The following is a 17,979-nucleotide window of genomic DNA, read 5'->3' as shown; positions in this document are numbered from 1 at the left end:
GAATGGAAGGATTTTCAGTCAGAAATATCTTGGTTCATTTGGACACAACTATCATCAGCGATCAAATGTCAGAGGAACACTGATGCCCTGTTCAAAAAGATTTCAATCATCAGTGCGAATGGAAAAGTTGTGTAATGCACATTCCCAAGAGAGAGAGATTTCCAGGGAAAGAGACATAAGAACATATGAACAAATGAACTGGGAGTAGGCTACTCAGTCCCTCCAACCTGCTCCATAATTCAATGAGATCATGGCTGATCTGATTTTAGCCTCAACCCCACAGTCCTGGCTACTCCTAATAACTTTTCAGTCCCTCATTAATCAAGAATCTATTTGACTGTGCTTTTAACTTATTCAAAGACAATGCTTCCACTGTCTTTTGAGGAAGAGTTCCAGAGACTCACAGCCCTCTTTGAGAAAACATTAGTAATCTTGGTCATAGATGAGCAAACTCTTATTTGTAAACATATGCTCCACCCCTGCCAGTTCTAGATTCTCCATTAAAAGAAAACATTCCCTCCACATCCACCCTGTCAAGACCCTCAGGTTTTGATCTAATCACCTCTTACTCTTCTAAACTCTAGTGGATACAAGCTGACCCTGTCCAACATTTCCTCATCAGACAACCTGTCTATTCCTGGTATTAGTCTAGAAAACCTTCTCAAAACTGCTTCCAATATATTTACATCTTTCCTTAAGTAGGGAGACCAATACTGTGCACAACACTCCAGATGTGGTCTCACCAATTGTGTGTACAACTGGAGCATAACCTCCTTACTTTTGTAATCATTTCCCCTCACTATGAACAATAACATTCTATTAGCTTTCCTAATTACTTGCTGTTCCTGTATATTGGCCTTTTGGGATCCGAGGTGATCAAAAAGTTGCTGACACCTTAATCTAGCCTGTGAAGCAAGTGTGTTCTGTTAGTGTGGTTGGGTACCTGAGAGATTGTTTGGAAGCTTGAATGCACATGGAGACCGAGGCCAGACGAATACAGAAAGAAGTTGAAATCCTGGCGGTGGATCCTTGGTGAAGGCATCCAACAGAAAGAATTGTATTGGAGAAGATTCCAAAGTGTGATCTTCGAGAGTGTGATATTGGAAATGCTCATGTGGAAGACAGAATTTCAGTGAGATCAGTCGGCTCACAGTTTGACAACCATCTGGGGAAATGATGAGAAATCCGGAGAAGTTGTATTCGGTGACATCTGTCACTTGGTTTCAGAGTGTGGGGTGTCTGGCCACATTTCACCTATTGGTTTGCATGGACTGTGAACTTACTGAGAATATTTGAGTGTAAGATAAAGTTTGTAACTTGTGTAATGGTAGAAATCTGTTTATATCTGTCAAGGTATTGCTGGGGTGAAGGAGAGTTAATTCTAGTTAATGTTTTCTTGTTTAATAAAAGTTTATCAAAAGTCTCTGACTGTTCATCCAGCTATCTAAACAAAATAATAGTGAGGATCTATCAAGCCATCTTCCATCCTGGAATCTGACATTTCCAGTAGTAACGTCAGCTGATACAATAAGGTACTTTCACCTCTATGACGCAGTTCAGCTCTTTTCTCCATGTTTGAACCAAGGCTGTAATGAGGTCAGGAACTCAGTGACCCTTGCAGAACCCAAACTGACCATCAGTGAGTAGTTTCTTCTGAAGCAAGTGCCACTTGACAGCAGATATCCCCTTTCATCACTTTACTGATGATCAAGGGAGGTTGAATGCACCAATAATTGGCCGGGTAGCATTCGTCCTGCTTTTTGTATACAGGGTGTGCCTGAGCAATTTTCCTCACTGCTGGGTAATCAGTAATTTATAAAGATTCAGGATAACTCCCTGCTTTGCACTCCATATCTCCATTCATAAACTGAGGACCCCATTAGCTTTTTTAAAAAAACAGCTTTGTCAACTTGCCTTGTCACAATCAATGAATTTTGATAAAATGCTCTCTCAGAGTTGGTGCAGACTCGATGGGCCAAATGACCTCCTTCTGCACTGCAGGGACTCTATGATAGAACTGGGCATTGCCAGTGTTCATGTGAAAACAAACACGGTGCTTTTGAATGATGCCACATAGTGGCAGGATGTAGATGAGAGATAGGAGGGGCCTTGGATAGATCCTAGAGGGACTCTGAGTTCAGGGACTTTGGAGAGAAAAGTGATATGAGATGGAGCGGTTGTTGGCGAGAACGTGTGGTCACAGATTGATTTTTTAGGATGGGTGATGGTGGTGAATTTGAAGGGAGGAGGGACAGAATTAAAAGAGATTAAAAGAGATTGAGAGCTGCAAACAGTATCAGCTAAAACGGAAAGGTGGTTTAGTGGGAATAGGGTCAATACAACAGAAGACAGTATGTGCTCTGCGAGGGCATAAATGAGATATAGGATAGAAACTGGAGAAACATGGGGTTAGGACTTGGATGAGGAATTTTATAGACAGTCTGGCTCAGTGGGCTAGTGGAAGGAAGGAAAGCAGCAGAGGCAGTTGATCAAACTGTTTCAATCTTAGTGACAAAGAAGCTCCATGAGCTCCTCAAACTTGTTACTGGAGGTGAGGATGGAAGGAGACAGGGGAGAGGGAGAGCCCTTCCAAAGAAATTAACATGAATGAGAAATTTAAAAGATTTACCGCACTGTGTGCTTCAGACAAAACTGATTTATTTTCCTTTGATCAACAATATTAACAACTGTAACAGGCCTGGAGTTTATTCACATGAACAGAAACAGACTCCACTGAAGATGGTTGTCGTGGATGAGATTAACAGGAAAATCCAATCAATGTAGTTACTTGTGAACTCGTTGGTGTTTCAGCAAGTGAGATTTCTGAATGAATCCCTTCCCACACTTGGAGCAGGTGAATGGTTTCTCCCCATGTGAGTGCGCTGGTGGACAGTGAGGGGTGATGATCGTCTGAACCCAGTCCCGCAGTGAGAGCACCTGAATGGTCTCTCATCATTGTGAAGATGTTGGTGGGACATCAGTTCCTCAGAACCTTTATAGCACTTCCCACAGTCCGGACATTTGAAAAGTCTGTCTTTAGTGTGAACCCGCTGGTGTCTCAGATGGGTGAATGACTGCATAAAGCCCTTCCCACACTCAGAGCAGGTGAATGGCCTCTCCCCAGTGTCAATACACTGGTGTACAGAGAGTTGAGATGATTGCCTGAACCCAGTCCCATAGTGAGAGCACCTGAACAGTCTCTCTTCAGTGTGAACACTTTGAGGGGACGTAAGTTCCCAGGAACCTTTATAGCACTTCCCACATTCCGGGTATTTATAAGGTCTCTCGTCAATGTGAACTCGCTGGTGTCTCAGCAAGGTGGATAAATGGGTGAATCCTAGAACATAGAACATAGAACATAGAACAGTACAGCACAGAACAGGCCCTTCGGCCCACGATGTTGTGCCGAGCTTTATCTGAAAGGCCGAGCTTTATCTCCCACATTCAGAACAGGTGAATGGTCTCTCCCCAGTATGAACTCGCTGGTGTTTCAGCCAGCTGGATGAATCACACACGGAGCAGGTGAACAGCTTCTCTCCAGTGTGAACTTGCTGGTGCGTCAGCAAGTTTGATGACCGAGTGAATCCCTTCCCACATATAAAGCAGGTGAATGCGTCACTGAGTTTCCAGCTCAGACGGGTAACCAAATGCCTCCTCACAGTCCCCACATTTCCACAGTTTCTCACCAGTGTGAATACGCTTGTGTCTCGACAGGCCAGAAGATTGTCCACACACAGAACACATGTACGATTTCCCACCAGTATGAACAGTGATTTGTTTCTTTCCATGTTCAAAATTTGATGATATTCAGTTCCAATAATTTGGGCAACTTTGTCAGATCCCGATATGATGTTTGGTTTCCGGTTTCCCTGTTGCAAAACCACCCCTTCTAAGACCCTGTCACTGTCAAGTGAATTTAAAACAGAAAAAAAAGTGAGAGAATCCACAAAACACAAAGGCAGGTTGTGAAATTGAGCTGAATAAATATGGCAATTTTTGGGGCTGGCACGAGGAAAAAGTGAGCATGGAAACTGCTGGATTGTTAATAACCCAACTGGTTCATTAATAACCTTCAGGGAAGGGAAGCTGACCCCCATCTGAGCCGAGACAAGATTATGACCTCTATGAGGGGAGAAGAGGGAGAGAGGATTGGAAGCAGAAGAAGAGAAAGAGAGTGATTTTCTATTTGTACAAATCAACCAGGATTTTAACAGAATCTCGCAAACCCTCAACCATCATGTCCGAGAAGGAGCAGTTACCAAGTGTATGTGAACACTATCACCTCCGGGTTCTCCTCCAAGGCGCACACAGTTCTGACAGTAAGTAATGGATGAGCAGAAATTTCCTCTACTTCAATATTGGGAAGACTGATGCTACTGTCTTCAGCCCCAGCTACAAACTCCACTCTTGAGCCACTGACTCCATCCCTCTCCCTGATAACTGTTTGAGTCTGAAGCAGATTGTTCAAACCATTGTGTGATATCTGACCCCAAGACAAGCTCCCAAACACATTTTTGCATCATCTTCAAGACTGAATTCCACCTCAGTAACATTTCCTGACTCCACCCCAGACTCAGCTCATCTGCTGCTGAAACACTGACCCATTCCTTTGTTACCTCTGAGATATCTACACTCCTCTAATTCTGACTTCCTGAGTATTCCTGATTTTATTTACTCCATGTTGTGTGGCCTCGTCTGAAGCTGCCAAGACCACAAATTCTGGAATTTCCTCCCTAACCCTCACTCTCTTACATTCCTTCATTAAAACACTCCTTAAAACTGACCTCTGCTTCCGGTAGCCCGTGAGTTTACAAAAGCAATCACCATCAGTCCCAGATAAAAATTCAAACGAGACAATTCTTTTCTCTTGGTATGAGTTTTCTCTGTTAAATCTTCCTCATCTCGCCCCCTGTAAAAGGAATTTCCAAAATCCAACTCTGTCAGCCCAGGATAGAAATTCGCAACATTCTCTCCTCCTGCTGCCTGGTCCAGGATGTCCCCGCCTGGTGATTGTCGAGCGGTGTTCATTCATCCATTGTCGTAGCGTCTTCCTGGTCTCCCCAATGTATCATGCCTTGGGACATCCTTTCCTGCAGTGTATCAGGTAGACAGCAGGACGGCCTCAACCGGGATCTTGGGTTCATGGCACACTATCTGTAATCCCCACAACTTGACTGGGCTTGCAGCATCTCACTAACTGTCCTGGCTGGAGACAATACACATCTCTTGTCCTGGCTGGAGACAATACACATCTCTTTAACCTGTGCTTAACCCTCTCTCCACTCACATTATCTGTACCTTTAAGACTTGATTACCTGTAAAGACTCGCATTTCAATCTTTATTTTGTAAATTGAGTTTGTGTCGTTTTATGTCCTGTTTGTGAACAGAACTCCCACTCACCTGATGAAGGGGCAGCGCTCCGAAAGTTTTAGTGGCTTGTGCTACCAAATAAACCTGTTGGACTTTAACCTGGTGTTGTGAGACCTCTTACTGTGTTTACCCCAGTCCAACGCCGGCATCTCCACATCTTGATGACAGAAGCCAGAGGGTAGTTGTAGAAAGTTGTTGTTCAAACTGGAGAACTGTGACCAGCGATGTGCCTTAGGGATTGGTGCTGGGTCCACTGTTACTTGTCATTTACATTAATGATTTGGATTAGAAATAAGGAGGCTTGGTTAGTAAGTTTGCGGATGACACCAAGATTGGTGGCATAGTGGACAGTGAAGAAGGTTATCTCCGATTGCAACAGGATCTTATCAATTGGGCCAGTGGGCTGACGAATGGCAGATGCAGTTTAATTTAGACAAATGCGAGGTGATGCATTTTGGTAGATTGAACCAGGGCAGGATTTACTGAGTTAATGGTAGGGCATTGGGGAGAGTTATGGAACATAGAGATCTCGGGGTACATGTTCATAGCTCCTTGAAAGTGGAGTCACAGGTGGACAGAGTGGTGAAAAAGGCATTCAACATGCCTGGTTTCATTGGTCAGAACATTGAATGCAGGAGTTGGGACGTCTGTTGAAGTTGTACAAGACATTGGTAAGGCCACACTTGGAATGCTGTGTACAGTTCTGGTCACTCTATTATAGAAAGGATATTATTAAACTAGAAAGACTGCAGAAGAGATTTACTAGGATGCTACCGGGACTTGATGGGTTGAGTTCTAATGAGAGGCTTGATGGACTGGGACTTTTTTCTCTGGAGCGTAGAAGGCTGAGGGGTGATCTTATAGAGGTCTATAAAATAATGAGGGGCACAGATCAGGCAGAAAGTCAATATCTTTTCCCAAAGACAGGGGAGTCTAAAAGTAGAGCACACAGGTTTAAGATGAGAGTGGAGGGATACAAAAGGGTACAGAGGGGCAGTTTCTTTCACACAGAGGGCGGTGAGTGTCTGGAACAAGCTGCCAGAGGTATTAGTAGAGGCGGGTACAATTTTGTCTTTTAAAAAGCGATTAGACAGTTACATGGGTAAAATGGGTACAGAGGGATCTGGGCCAAATGCGGGCAATTGGGACTAGCTTCGGGGTTTAAAAAAAGGGCAGCATGGACAAGTTGGGCCGAATGGCCTGTTTCCATGCTGTCAACCTCTATGATTCTGTGGACACAGAGGGATTTGGGCCAAACATGGGCAATAGGGACTAGCTTAGTGGTTTCAAAAAAAGGGGGCAGCATGGACAAGTTGGGCTGAAGGGCTATGCTGTAAACCTCTGTGACTCTGTGACCTCAATGACTGAACTGTGTTCATTGGGGTGAGTTTCTGTTGATAAACTTCAGAGGCTAATGTTTTTGATAATCAAATTAGTCATCTTTATGTTAATGAAGTTTGTAATATATATAAATGACTTGGAAGAAAATGCTCTGATTAGCAAGTTTGCAGCAGATGATACTAAGCTTGGTGGAGTTGCGGATAGTGATGAAGATTGTCAGAAAATACAGCAGGATATAGATAAGCTGGAAAAATTTGGAATACTGTGTCCAATTCTGGTCACCACACTACCAGAAGGACGTGAAGGCTTTGGAGAGAGTACAGAAAAAGTTTGCCAGGATGTTATCTGGTATGGAGGGTATTAGCTATAAGGAAAGATTGAATAAACTGGGATTGTTCTACTTGGAAAGACAGAGGGCGACTTGATAGAAGTTTATAAAATTATGAGTGGTATAGATAGAGTGAATAGTTGGAAGCTTTTTCCCAGGGCAGAAATGACAATTACAAGGGGGCACAAGTTCAAGATAAGGGGGGAAAAGATTCAGTGGAGATGTGCGGAGGAACTCTTTTACACAGAGGTTGGGGGCCTGGAATGCATTGCCAAGTGAGGTGGTTGAGGCAGTTATGTTAGTCACACTTAAGAACTTATCTTGATAGGCATATGAACAAATGAGGAATAGAGAGATATAAGCAGTTGGTCTCGATAGGACAATGTGATTGGCGCAGGCTTGGAGGGCCGAAGGGTCTGTTCCTGTGCAGTACTATTCTTTGTTCTTTAAACATGCTGCATTGAGTCTTTTTAATATCTTATTATGGACTGGCTTCAGATATCAGACGAACCAACTGTGCACCAGCACTCACACACTAAGGAGAGATCATTCACCTGTACCATGTATGGGAATGGATTCACTCTGTCATCCACTCAGCTGAGACACCAGCGAGTTCACAAGAAACTACAATGATTGAATTCTGCTGTTAATCACATCCAGGAGCGCACAATGCTTATTGGGATTGTAAAATAAAAGCAGAAATACTACAGTTGTTGGAAAGCTGAAATAAAACCAGAAAATGCTAAAATAAAATCAACAGGTCTGGCAGCATCCATGGAGCGAGAAACAGAGTTAACGTGAACTCTGGGTGAACTCTGAAGAGCCAAATGGACTTGAAATATTAACAGATAATGTCAGACCGCTGTTTTTTTTCCAGCACTTTTCTGGTTTTATTATTGCTTATCATGGTCTGTTTCTGCTGAAGTTAATAAACTCCAGACCACTTATGAATGCTAATATTCTGGGTAAAAGTCAAGTAAATAAGCTTTGTATTTAAACACATTGTAAGGTGAGTTTTTACTATCCCAAACACGGGTTAGTTCATCTTGAAGCAATCTCCTTCCTCACTGTCTCCTCAACTCCAACAAACAGTGCAAGGAGGTTATGAACTTTTTTTTCTTTTTTTGTGTGTGAACTACCACAAAATTTGGAATCAAATATCGAATATTTGGGCACATCACAGGCATCAGCACACCCAGAGTGCAATGGGATAGCCTCGTCCTGGACAAACCACCTGCTTGATCATGGTTTCACCCCTGCCAGGTCCCTGGAGAGGGAGCATGCAGTGTCCACAGGCGCGGTTGACGCCTCCCGTGCCCGTTGGCACCGCAGGGGTTGGGGTGTGTTATTGACCCTGATAATCACATTTTAATTTGATGCCTTTAAGTTTCATTTGTACTTTGATTTTTGTTCGGGCTGTTTCCCCCTCCTTTTGGGGAGCTGTCCCTTTTACTTTGTCCTCACTTAATTTGAGTTTGTTCATTTGGTTTGATCTAAAAAGAGGTCACCCCTGCCAGGTTGTGGATTTAGTTGTGGACTCCAAAGAAAATATGGCGCGGGTGAGGGTGAATTGTGCCCATCAGGGAAGTTGGTTCAGGTTTAGGGGTTTCCATATGATATAAATACTGATTTTGTAATGCGCTTCTCCATTGGGAATTCGAACCGAATACGAATGTTTAAACTGTCCATCATCAACCTGAGTCATCAATGCCGGCGGGTTTACCCAGCGTCCCCCGCGCTGTAGAATGTCCTCTATCAGTGAGTGCAGGTGCGCAGGCGCAGTGTGCACTCTGACCATGCTCAGTGTCAGTCATGGTACCAGGGAAGGTTCGGGAGGAGACAGCGAGCACAGGGTCGGAATGGAAACCGCGGCACCAACTTCTGGCCCAGGCCGCAGGCCCCGGCTTTACTGCGGGGACAGGCCCAGGGGGGGGGGGAGCGCTGGAGCCGGCGGCTGGACACTGGGGAGGATTTGGAAACACTTTGTGGATCCGCAAACCCTTCAGAATCATTGTCAGCTCCCTGGTTTGCAGCTGCGGGGTTTCTCCCTCCCTCCCTCCCGGGAACAGGCCCAGGTTAACGGCCCCATCCTGGCTCAGCCACTGGAGGATGGTTCACATCAGAGGATGGGGGAGGGGGACAATAAATAAGAGGTTACACTTTGGCTTCAAATCAATGAGGACTCGGATCTCTGGGAAGGAAGGAAACCCTGGGAGGTGGGCGGGGAGGATTCACAAACACCCGCTGGAGGCCCCAACACCTCCAATAAGACCCATTGGTTTTACTGTCAGTCAGCAGACAGGAGCTGGAGAACTGAACCCAGACAGAGGAGAGGGAGGGAGAAAACTGGGAGTGGAGGAAAGAAATGGTGAGATGGGTTTGGATTTCAGCCCAGGGAGGAGGGAGAATGTGTGGGACGGGGATTTACAGATTTGGGGGAATGAGAGAGGAAAAAAAGTTCCAGAGAAACTAGAATTGTCTGTTCAGAATTTCATAGAAATCATAGAAACCCTACAGTACAGAAAGAGGCCATTCGGCCCATTGAGTCTGCACCGACCACAATCCCACCCAGGCCCTACCCCCAAATCCCTACATATTTACCCACTAATCCCTCTAAACTACACATCTCAGGACACGAAGGGCAATTTTTTTTTTTGCATGGCCAATCAACCTAACCCGCACATCTTTGGACTGAATTTCTATCTCGATTGACTGTGACGATTTTTGTTAACTCCTTTTACAGGTGAGGTGAGGAAACATCACATAAAAATCAGACTGAGTATCGATTTATTAGGACCTGAATATCCTGAGACTTTGAATGTGGAAGGAGAAATGTTTGTCTGTTCTGCCTGGAGGAGAAGATTTCAAACATCAGTGTGACTGGAAAAGCACTGAGACACACACACACCCGAGTGAGAGTGTTCCAGTGAACTGACTGTGGAAAAAGCTTAAACCAGTTACACAGCCTGAAAAAACATCACACCATTCACAGCTGGGAGAAACTGTACATATGTTCTGTGTGTGGACAAGACTTCAACTGATCATCCAACCTGGAGAGACACAAGGACACTGGCACTATGGAGAAACCTTGGAAATGTGGGAAGGGATTCAATTATCCTTCCCATCTCGAAACTCATCGTCGCAGTCACACAGGAGAGAGACCGTTCATCTGCTGTGTGTGTGGAAAAGGTTTTGTTCAGTCACAACACCTGCAGTCACACCAACGCTCTCATTCCAATAAGAGACATTTAAAATGTTCCAACTGTGAGAAGAGCTTTAAGAGCAAAAAGCACTTGAAACAACACCAACACACACACACTGGAGAGAGGCCATTCATCTGCTCTGTGTGTGGGAAGGGATTCACTCAGTCAGCCACCCTGATGAGACACCAGCAGACTCACACAGGAAAAAGGCCGTTCACCTGCTCAGTGTGTGGGAAAGGATTCATTCAGTCATCCACTCTGCTGAGGCATCAGCGAGTTCACACTGGGGAGAGGCCGTTCCCTTGCTCCAAGTGTGGGAAGGAATTCACTCGGTTAGACACTCTCAGTTTGCATCAACATGTTCACACTGAAAAATTACTTTTTAAACATTACGAATGAGAGAAAAGTGAGTTGCAGACACACCAATGCATTCGTGTTGAAGAGTGGATGCTCACCTGCTCTGTCTGTGGGAAGGGACTTATTCAGTCACCACACCTATTGAGACATCAGTAAGTTTCTGTGCAAGGGTGGGATTCTGTCAATCACTTCCATTGTGTGTTTCTGCTCATGTTAAACTCCAACCCTGTTCTAGGAGTTATTGATATTCTAGATAAATGTCACTAAGTCAGTTTTTATGGAAATGCGCAGTGCTGTGTTAATATTTCTCCAATGGAAGAGGAGACTTGATGTCCTGCTACCAGCTTCATTTTGGGGCCTTTTCTCATTTCGAACTCTAGATTATTTCAGTTCTCACGCCTTTGGTTATTCTCATGGACAATTCTAAGCTCCCATATTTTCCAGAGTGTCTTTCCTGGCGCTGGGATCCAGGGAAGTTATCGGTCACAGTCCTGTGATCAAAAAAGCCAAAAACAAGTCTGCTTGGACTTCACCCCTGTCCCAAAACATCTCTCTCTTCTTTGATGTGTGAATGGAACATGATGCCTGCAAACCTGGTTTAAATTGAAATCGTCTCAGCAAATTTAACAGGAGCCTGCAGGCTGATGAGTCAGTGTCACACGGTCAGTGTGTTCCTGTGCCGCTCTGTATTTAACAGGAGCCTGCAGGCTGATGAGACTGTGTTACACTGTCAGTGTGTTCCTGTGCCGCTCTGTATTTAACAGGAGCCTGCAGGCTGATGAGACTGTGTTACACTGTCAGTGTGTTCCTGTGCCGCTCTGTATTTAACAGGAGCCTGCAGGCTGATGAGTCAGTGTCACACGGTCAGTGTGTTCCTGTGCCGCTCTGTATTTAACAGGAGCCTGCAGGCTGATGAGACTGTGTTACATTGTCAGTGTGTTCCTGTGCAGCTCTATTTAACAGGAGCCTGCAGGCTGATGAGACTGTGTTACACTGTCAGTGTGTTCCTGCACTTCTCTGTTTTTAACAAGAGCCTGCAGGCCTCTGAAACAGTGTTAACTGTCAGTGTGCTGATGTACTGCTCTGTACTTAACAGTAGCCTGCAGACTAATGAGACTCTTACACTGTCAGTGTGCTGCTAGAACAACAAAGAACAGTTCAGCACAGGAAACAGGCCCTTCGGCCCTCCAAGCCTGTGCCGCTCCTTGGTCCAACTAGACCAATCGTTTGTATCCCTCCATTCCCAGGCTGCTCATGTGACTATCCAGGTAAGTCTTAAACGATGTCAGCGTGCCTGCCTCCACCACCCTACTTGGCAGCGCATTCCAGGCCCCCACCACCCTCTGTGTAAAAAATGTCCCTCTGATGTCTGAGTTATACCTCGCCCCTCTCACCTTGAGCCCATGACCCCTCGTGATCGTCACCTCCGACCTGGGAAAAAGCTTCCCACTGTTCACCCTATCTATACCCTTCATAATCTTGTATACCTCTATTAGATCTCCCCTCATTCTCCGTCTTTCCAAGGAGAACAACCCCAGTCTACCCAATCTCTCCTCATAGCTTAGACCCTCCATACCAGGCAACATCCTGGTAAACTTTCTCTGCACTCTCTCCAATGCCTCCACGTCCTTCTGGTAGTGCGGCGACCAGAACTGGACGCAGTACTCCAAATGTGGCCTAACCAGCGTTCTATACAGCTGCATCATCAGACTCCAGCTTTTATACTCTATACCCCGTCCTATAAAGGCAAGCATACCATATGCCTTCTTCACCACCTTCTCCACCTGTGTTGCCACCTTCAAGGATTTGTGGACTTGCACACCTAGGTCCCTCTGTGTTTCTATACTCCTGATGACTCTGCCATTTATTGTATAACTCCTCCCTACATTATTTCTTCCAAAATGCATCACTTCGCATTTATCCGGATTAAACTCCATCTGCCACCTCTCCGCCCAATTTTCCAGCCTATCTATATCCTGCTGTATTGCCCGACAATGCTCTTCGCTATCCGCAATTCCAGTCATCTTTATGTCATCCGCAAACTTGCTGATTACACCAGTTACACCTTCTTCCAAATCATTTATATATATCACAAATAGCAGAGGTCCCAGTACAGAGCCCTGCGGAACACCACTGGTCACAGACCTCCAGCCGGAAAAAGACCCTTCGACCACTACCCTCTGTCTCCTATGGCCAAGCCAGTTCTCCACCCATCTTGCCACTTCTCCTTGTATCCCATGAGCCTTAACCTTCTTAACCAACCTGCCATGTGGGACTTTGTCAAATGCCTTACTGAAATCCATATAGACGACATCCACGGCCCTTCCTTCATCAACCGTTTTTGTCACTGATGTACTGCTGTACTGCTCTGTATTTAACAGGAGCCTGTAGGCTTATGAGGCTGTGTTACACTGTCAGTGTGTTCCTGTACTGCTCTGTATTTAACAGGAGCCTGCAGGCTGATGAGGCTCTTATACGGTCAGTGTGCTCCTGTACTGTGGAGCCTTTGCTGTTATGAAATGTGGATGAATAGTAATGAGCCTCACATCCTTGCTCATGTTGCTGTGGTTGTGTAGAAAAGGAGTGTGTAAAGGGCTGGTATTTGTGTGGAGGTGTGAACAAAGGAAATGGTATCTGTTTGTGACAGTGACACGTTCTTGTGCTCACACTCAGAACAATGCACAGATATCATTCTGGTTACAGTTTGAACAGGGTCAGATCACAACTGTAGTGAACAATTTAAACATAAATATCTCCAGTGTAACTGCAGCTTGTTCGATCAGAGCTGGGGAGGAGAGAGTTCTGAATCCACTGTATTATCTCTGTTCTCCAGACTGGGTAAATTTTAAGTCGAATGATATTTCATTCAAGGAACAGGCTCACAGCCAATAGGCTGAATTGCTGTGTAACTTGCATTAAAAAATCATAAAATTCAGGTACAGACTAACTAATCATGTTAAACACATGGAAACTGTGACAATCCAGTGATAATAACAATTAACAAATTCATCAGGTAACAGGAAAGTGGTAGACAGGATATTACAGAAGGAATATTGAATTAGATTGTTAAAATTACAGACCAATACACCATTACAGGCTCGGAGATGCATATAAATTTCATATAAAAGGCAGGCAGTGGCGTAGTGATATTGTCGCTGGACTAGTAATCAAGAGTCCCAGGTAATACTTTGGGGACCAGGGTTCGAATCCCACCACGGCAGGTGGTGAAATCTGAATTCAATAAAAATCTGGAGTTAAAAGTCTCATGACCAGGAAACTGTTGTCGATTGTTGTAAAAAAACCCCATCTGGTTCACTAATGTGTTTAGGGAAGGAAATCTGCCGTCCTTACCTGGTCTGGCACATCTTTGACTCCAGATCCACAGCAATGTGGTTGACTCTTAAATGCCCTCTGCAATGGCCCAGCAAACTACTCAGTTCAAGGGTAATTAGGGTGGGTAATAAATGCTGGCCAAGTCAGTGACATCCACATCCCATGAATGAATTTAAAAAAAGTACTTCACTGAGTACTGGAACCATGTGAGGAATTACTCTGTCTGTATTATTGCAGTGCTGTTAATAAAGTCAATAAAAGACAATCTGTTGTTGGGAATTTGATTACCTGGTGTCTGAAACCACAAGGCTCAATATTTAGAGTCAATAAGATGAACAAAGAAACACATCAGGGCCAAATACTCCAGCTGGATATTCAAGGAGAAAGTCTGTTATCTAATACCCTGAGTGGACAGAACAGAGAAAGATCCCAACTGTAAAGAACCCTCAAATTATTTATAAATAGTTTTCTAATGTTGACAGATTTCAACAGTCAGTTTCTATCACTATTTTCAGACTGTAAAGTTAAACCTGCCGTTTTACTTTTGATGTGGAGATGCCGGCGTTGGACTGGGGTGAACATGGTAAGAAGTCTCACAACACCAGGTTAAAGTCCAACAGGTTTATTTGGTCTTTAACCTGGTGTTGTGAGACTTCTTACCATTTTACTTTCAGTCAGGAACAGATCCCAGTTTTACACCAATCTCTGATTTGACATCATGTTTCCAGCATTCTTCCTGACTCTAAACATAGTTGTAAAGGAGCTTCTGTTCCATATCTAGGAGCTCTAAACCATGGAAGAGAGTGGCTTTCTTACACACATCAAGATTAACCCACACATTTAGTCTTCAATATGATTAAAAGCAGAATCTAATTCTTGCAGTCATTTGTGAACTTGCTGGTGTGTCACAGGGTGTGATGACTGATTGAATCCCTTCCCACACATTGAGCAGGTGAACGGCCTCTCCCCAGTGTGAACTCACTGGTGCCTCAGCAGATGGGATGACTGAGTGAATCCCTTCCCACATACGGAGCAGGTGAATGGCCTCCCCTTAGTATGAACTTGTTGGTGCACCAGACTGTCTGATGACTGAATGAATTCATTAGCACACGTGGAGCAGGTGAATGGCCTCTCTCCAATGTGAACTCGCTGGTGCAACAGAAGCTGGTATGACTGAGTGAATCCCTTCCCACACTCAGAGCAGATGAATGGTCTGTTCCCAGTGTGAACTCGCTGGTGTGTCACAAGGTGGGATGTCTGAGTGAATCCCTTCCCACACACACAGCAAATAAATGGCCTCTCCTCAGTGTGAACTCGCTGGTGGGGTTGAGTGAATCCCTTTTCACACACACAGCAAGTGAATGGCCTCACCCCAGTGTGACGTCACTGGTGCATTAGCAAGTCAAATGACTGAACAAATCTCTTCCCACACTCAGAGCAGATGAACAGTCTCTTTCCCAGTGTGAAGTCGCTGGTGTATTTGCAGATACTTCTTGCTTTTCAAGCTCTTCTCGCAGTCAGAACATTTAAAAAGTCTCTGATCACTGTGTACATGTTGATGTTCAGTGAGCTGGCATGACTGAGTGAATCCGTTGCCACACACAGGCCTGGTGAATGCGCTCTCCTCAGTGTGAACTTGCTCATGAGCCAGGAGGTCATATGAGTCCTTCCCACATGTGGAACATCTGAACGGCCTCTCCTGGGTATGAACTGGCTGGCGTGTCAACAGACTGGATAACTGAGTAAATCCATCTCCACACATGGAGAAGGTGAAAGGTCCCTCCCCAGTGTGACTGCATTGATCATGTCCCAGTTTAAAAGGGAAAATTAATCCCATCCCACAATCACCATATGTCCACGCTTTCTCCGTGATTCAATTATTAATTTGTCTCTCCAGGTTGGATGATCAGTTGGAGCCTCACACAGAACACATGTACATTTCTCCGCACTGTGAATGGTATGATGTTTTTTCAGGCTGTGTAACTGGTTAAAGCTCTTTCCACAGTCAGTTCACTGGAACACTCTCACTCAGGTGAGTGTGTGTCTCAGTGCTTTTTCAGTCACACTGACGTTTAAAATCTTTCCCCACAGATAGAACAAACATTTCTCCTTCCACATTCAGAAGTCGATGATATTCAGGTCCTGATGAATCAAGTGACTGTCAGATTTTGATATGATGTTTGTTCTGACTTTCCCATCTGGAACTTCTCTCCCTCGAACTCCCTGCAAAAGGAGTTTACAGAAGTTATCAGTGTAAGTACAGGACAGAAATTCAGAGCTAACAATTCTGTGCCCCACACACGCTTTTCGCTCTCTGCTCATTGCTCCAGATTGAGTTTCTAGTCTTCTCCTGATTCTTTTCTTCTCTCCAGATTCTCTCCCCTCCTGTCCTCAAACTGGTGACACTGGCTGTGGATCAATCCCACTCCGTCACTCTCATTCTAACAAATAATGCAGCTCACAACAATTTAACGAAGGGTCATCTGGACTCAAAACGTTGGCTCTTTTCTCTCTGGTGTGGAGATGCTGGCGTTGGACTGGGGTAAACACAGTAAAAAGGGGTAGGGCCTGGGTGGGATTGTGGTCGGTGCAGACTCGATGGGCCGAATGGCCTCCTTCTGCACTGTAGGGTTTCTATGATTCTATGAAGTCTCACAACACCAGGTTAAAGTCCAACAGGTTTATTTGGTAGCAAAATCCACTGGCTTTCGGAGCGCTGCTCCTTCGTCAGGTAAGTGGGAGTTCTGTTCACAAACAGGGCATATAAAGACACAAACTCAATTTACAAAATAATGGTTGGAATGCGAATCTTTATAGGTAATCAAGTCTTAAAGGTACAGACAATGAGAGTGGAGAGAGCGTTAAGCACAGGTTAAAGAGATGTGTATTATCTCCAGACAGGACAGTTAGTGAGATTTTGCAAGCCCAGGTAAGTCGTGGGGGTTAGAGATAATGTGACATGAACCCAAGATCCCGATTGAGGCCGTCCTCATGTGTGCGGAACTTGGCTATCAGTGCTGAACAGAGACTGATATCCAAGTTCCGCACACATGAGGACGGCCTCAATCGGGATCTTGTCACATTATCTGTAACCCCCACGACTTGCCTGGGCCTTGAAGACTTGATTACCTATAAAGATTCGCATTCCAACCATTATTTTGTAAATTGAGTTTGTGTCTTTATATGCCCTGTTTGTGAACAGAACTCCCACTTACCTGACGAAGGAGCAGCGCTCTGAAAGCTAGTGGATTTTGCTGCCAAATAAACCTGTTGGACTTTAACCTGGTGTGAGACTTCTTACTGTCTTTCCACTCTACACAGATACTGTCAGACCTGCTGAGATTTTCAGCATTTTGTGTTTTTGTTTCAGATTCCAGCATCCGCAGTATTTTGCTTTTATCAATTTCTATTTAATGACTTCATTACTGATTTTAAACATGCGGAAATATTCACCTTTTCCCAGTTGGGTCTTTGGTTGAAGTTGCTGCTGGGCTGAAGCCGGAAGCGGCAGAGTGAGATTCCAGAACAATGAGAGTGGGCGGGGCTGGATGACCGAGCGGGAGCGGCTGGTCCTCCAACCAATCGGAGTGAAGGAGGGGCGGGGTCGTAGTCTGACTGATGGTGCCCGCTGCGCAGGCGTGGAGTGGACGCTGTGTAGGCGAATGGAATGGAGGCGGTGTCGTGGTGTTTGTGAGGAGACATGAGCTCCGGACAGGAGAGGAACAGAGCCGGTGAGTGGACTGGGAAGTTTCATAAACACCTTCTGGAGGATTCACAATCCAAATAAGAAGCTATCAGTTCTACGTTGTCAGTAAGAGACGCTACGACTTTTTTTAATGACAGACCCGGGACACGGCCGCCATCTTGGTGGCAGCAATGCGCATGCGCAGTGACCCTGTCTGTAGAAGGTGAGAATCATGAGTGGATTTTAGGACTGAAGAGAGGTAGAAATGTCACGGCTGTTATATTGTTGGAGAGGGTGGAGCAAAATAGAAGGTCAGTGAAAGTAGATCAGGAGAGATTTAACAAATATGTCATGGACACAA

At 44.9% G+C, this 17,979-nt stretch overlaps 1 protein-coding gene across 1 annotated transcript in view; it reads right to left on the bottom strand.

Annotated features, from left to right (window-relative positions):
- The window catches only part of LOC144489404 (uncharacterized), a 42,115-nt gene extending 24,480 nt beyond the window's left edge, over positions 1–17,635 (bottom strand). The window contains exons 1-3 of the mRNA XM_078207240.1: positions 17,387–17,635; positions 15,431–15,647; positions 2,938–3,337 (exon numbers count right to left, since the gene is read on the bottom strand). Coding sequence (XP_078063366.1) covers positions 2,938–3,337; positions 15,431–15,647; positions 17,387–17,635 — 866 coding nt within the window. The remainder of the gene's footprint in view (positions 1–2,937; positions 3,338–15,430; positions 15,648–17,386) is intronic.
- Positions 17,636–17,979: the final 344 nt, after the last annotated feature.

This window comes from Mustelus asterias, unplaced genomic scaffold (genome assembly GCF_964213995.1).
Source record: "Mustelus asterias unplaced genomic scaffold, sMusAst1.hap1.1 HAP1_SCAFFOLD_2151, whole genome shotgun sequence".
Taxonomy (NCBI): domain Eukaryota; kingdom Metazoa; phylum Chordata; class Chondrichthyes; order Carcharhiniformes; family Triakidae; genus Mustelus; species Mustelus asterias.
The sequence above is the reverse complement of the archived record's forward strand: the minus strand, read 5'-3'. Positions and strand labels throughout refer to the sequence as shown.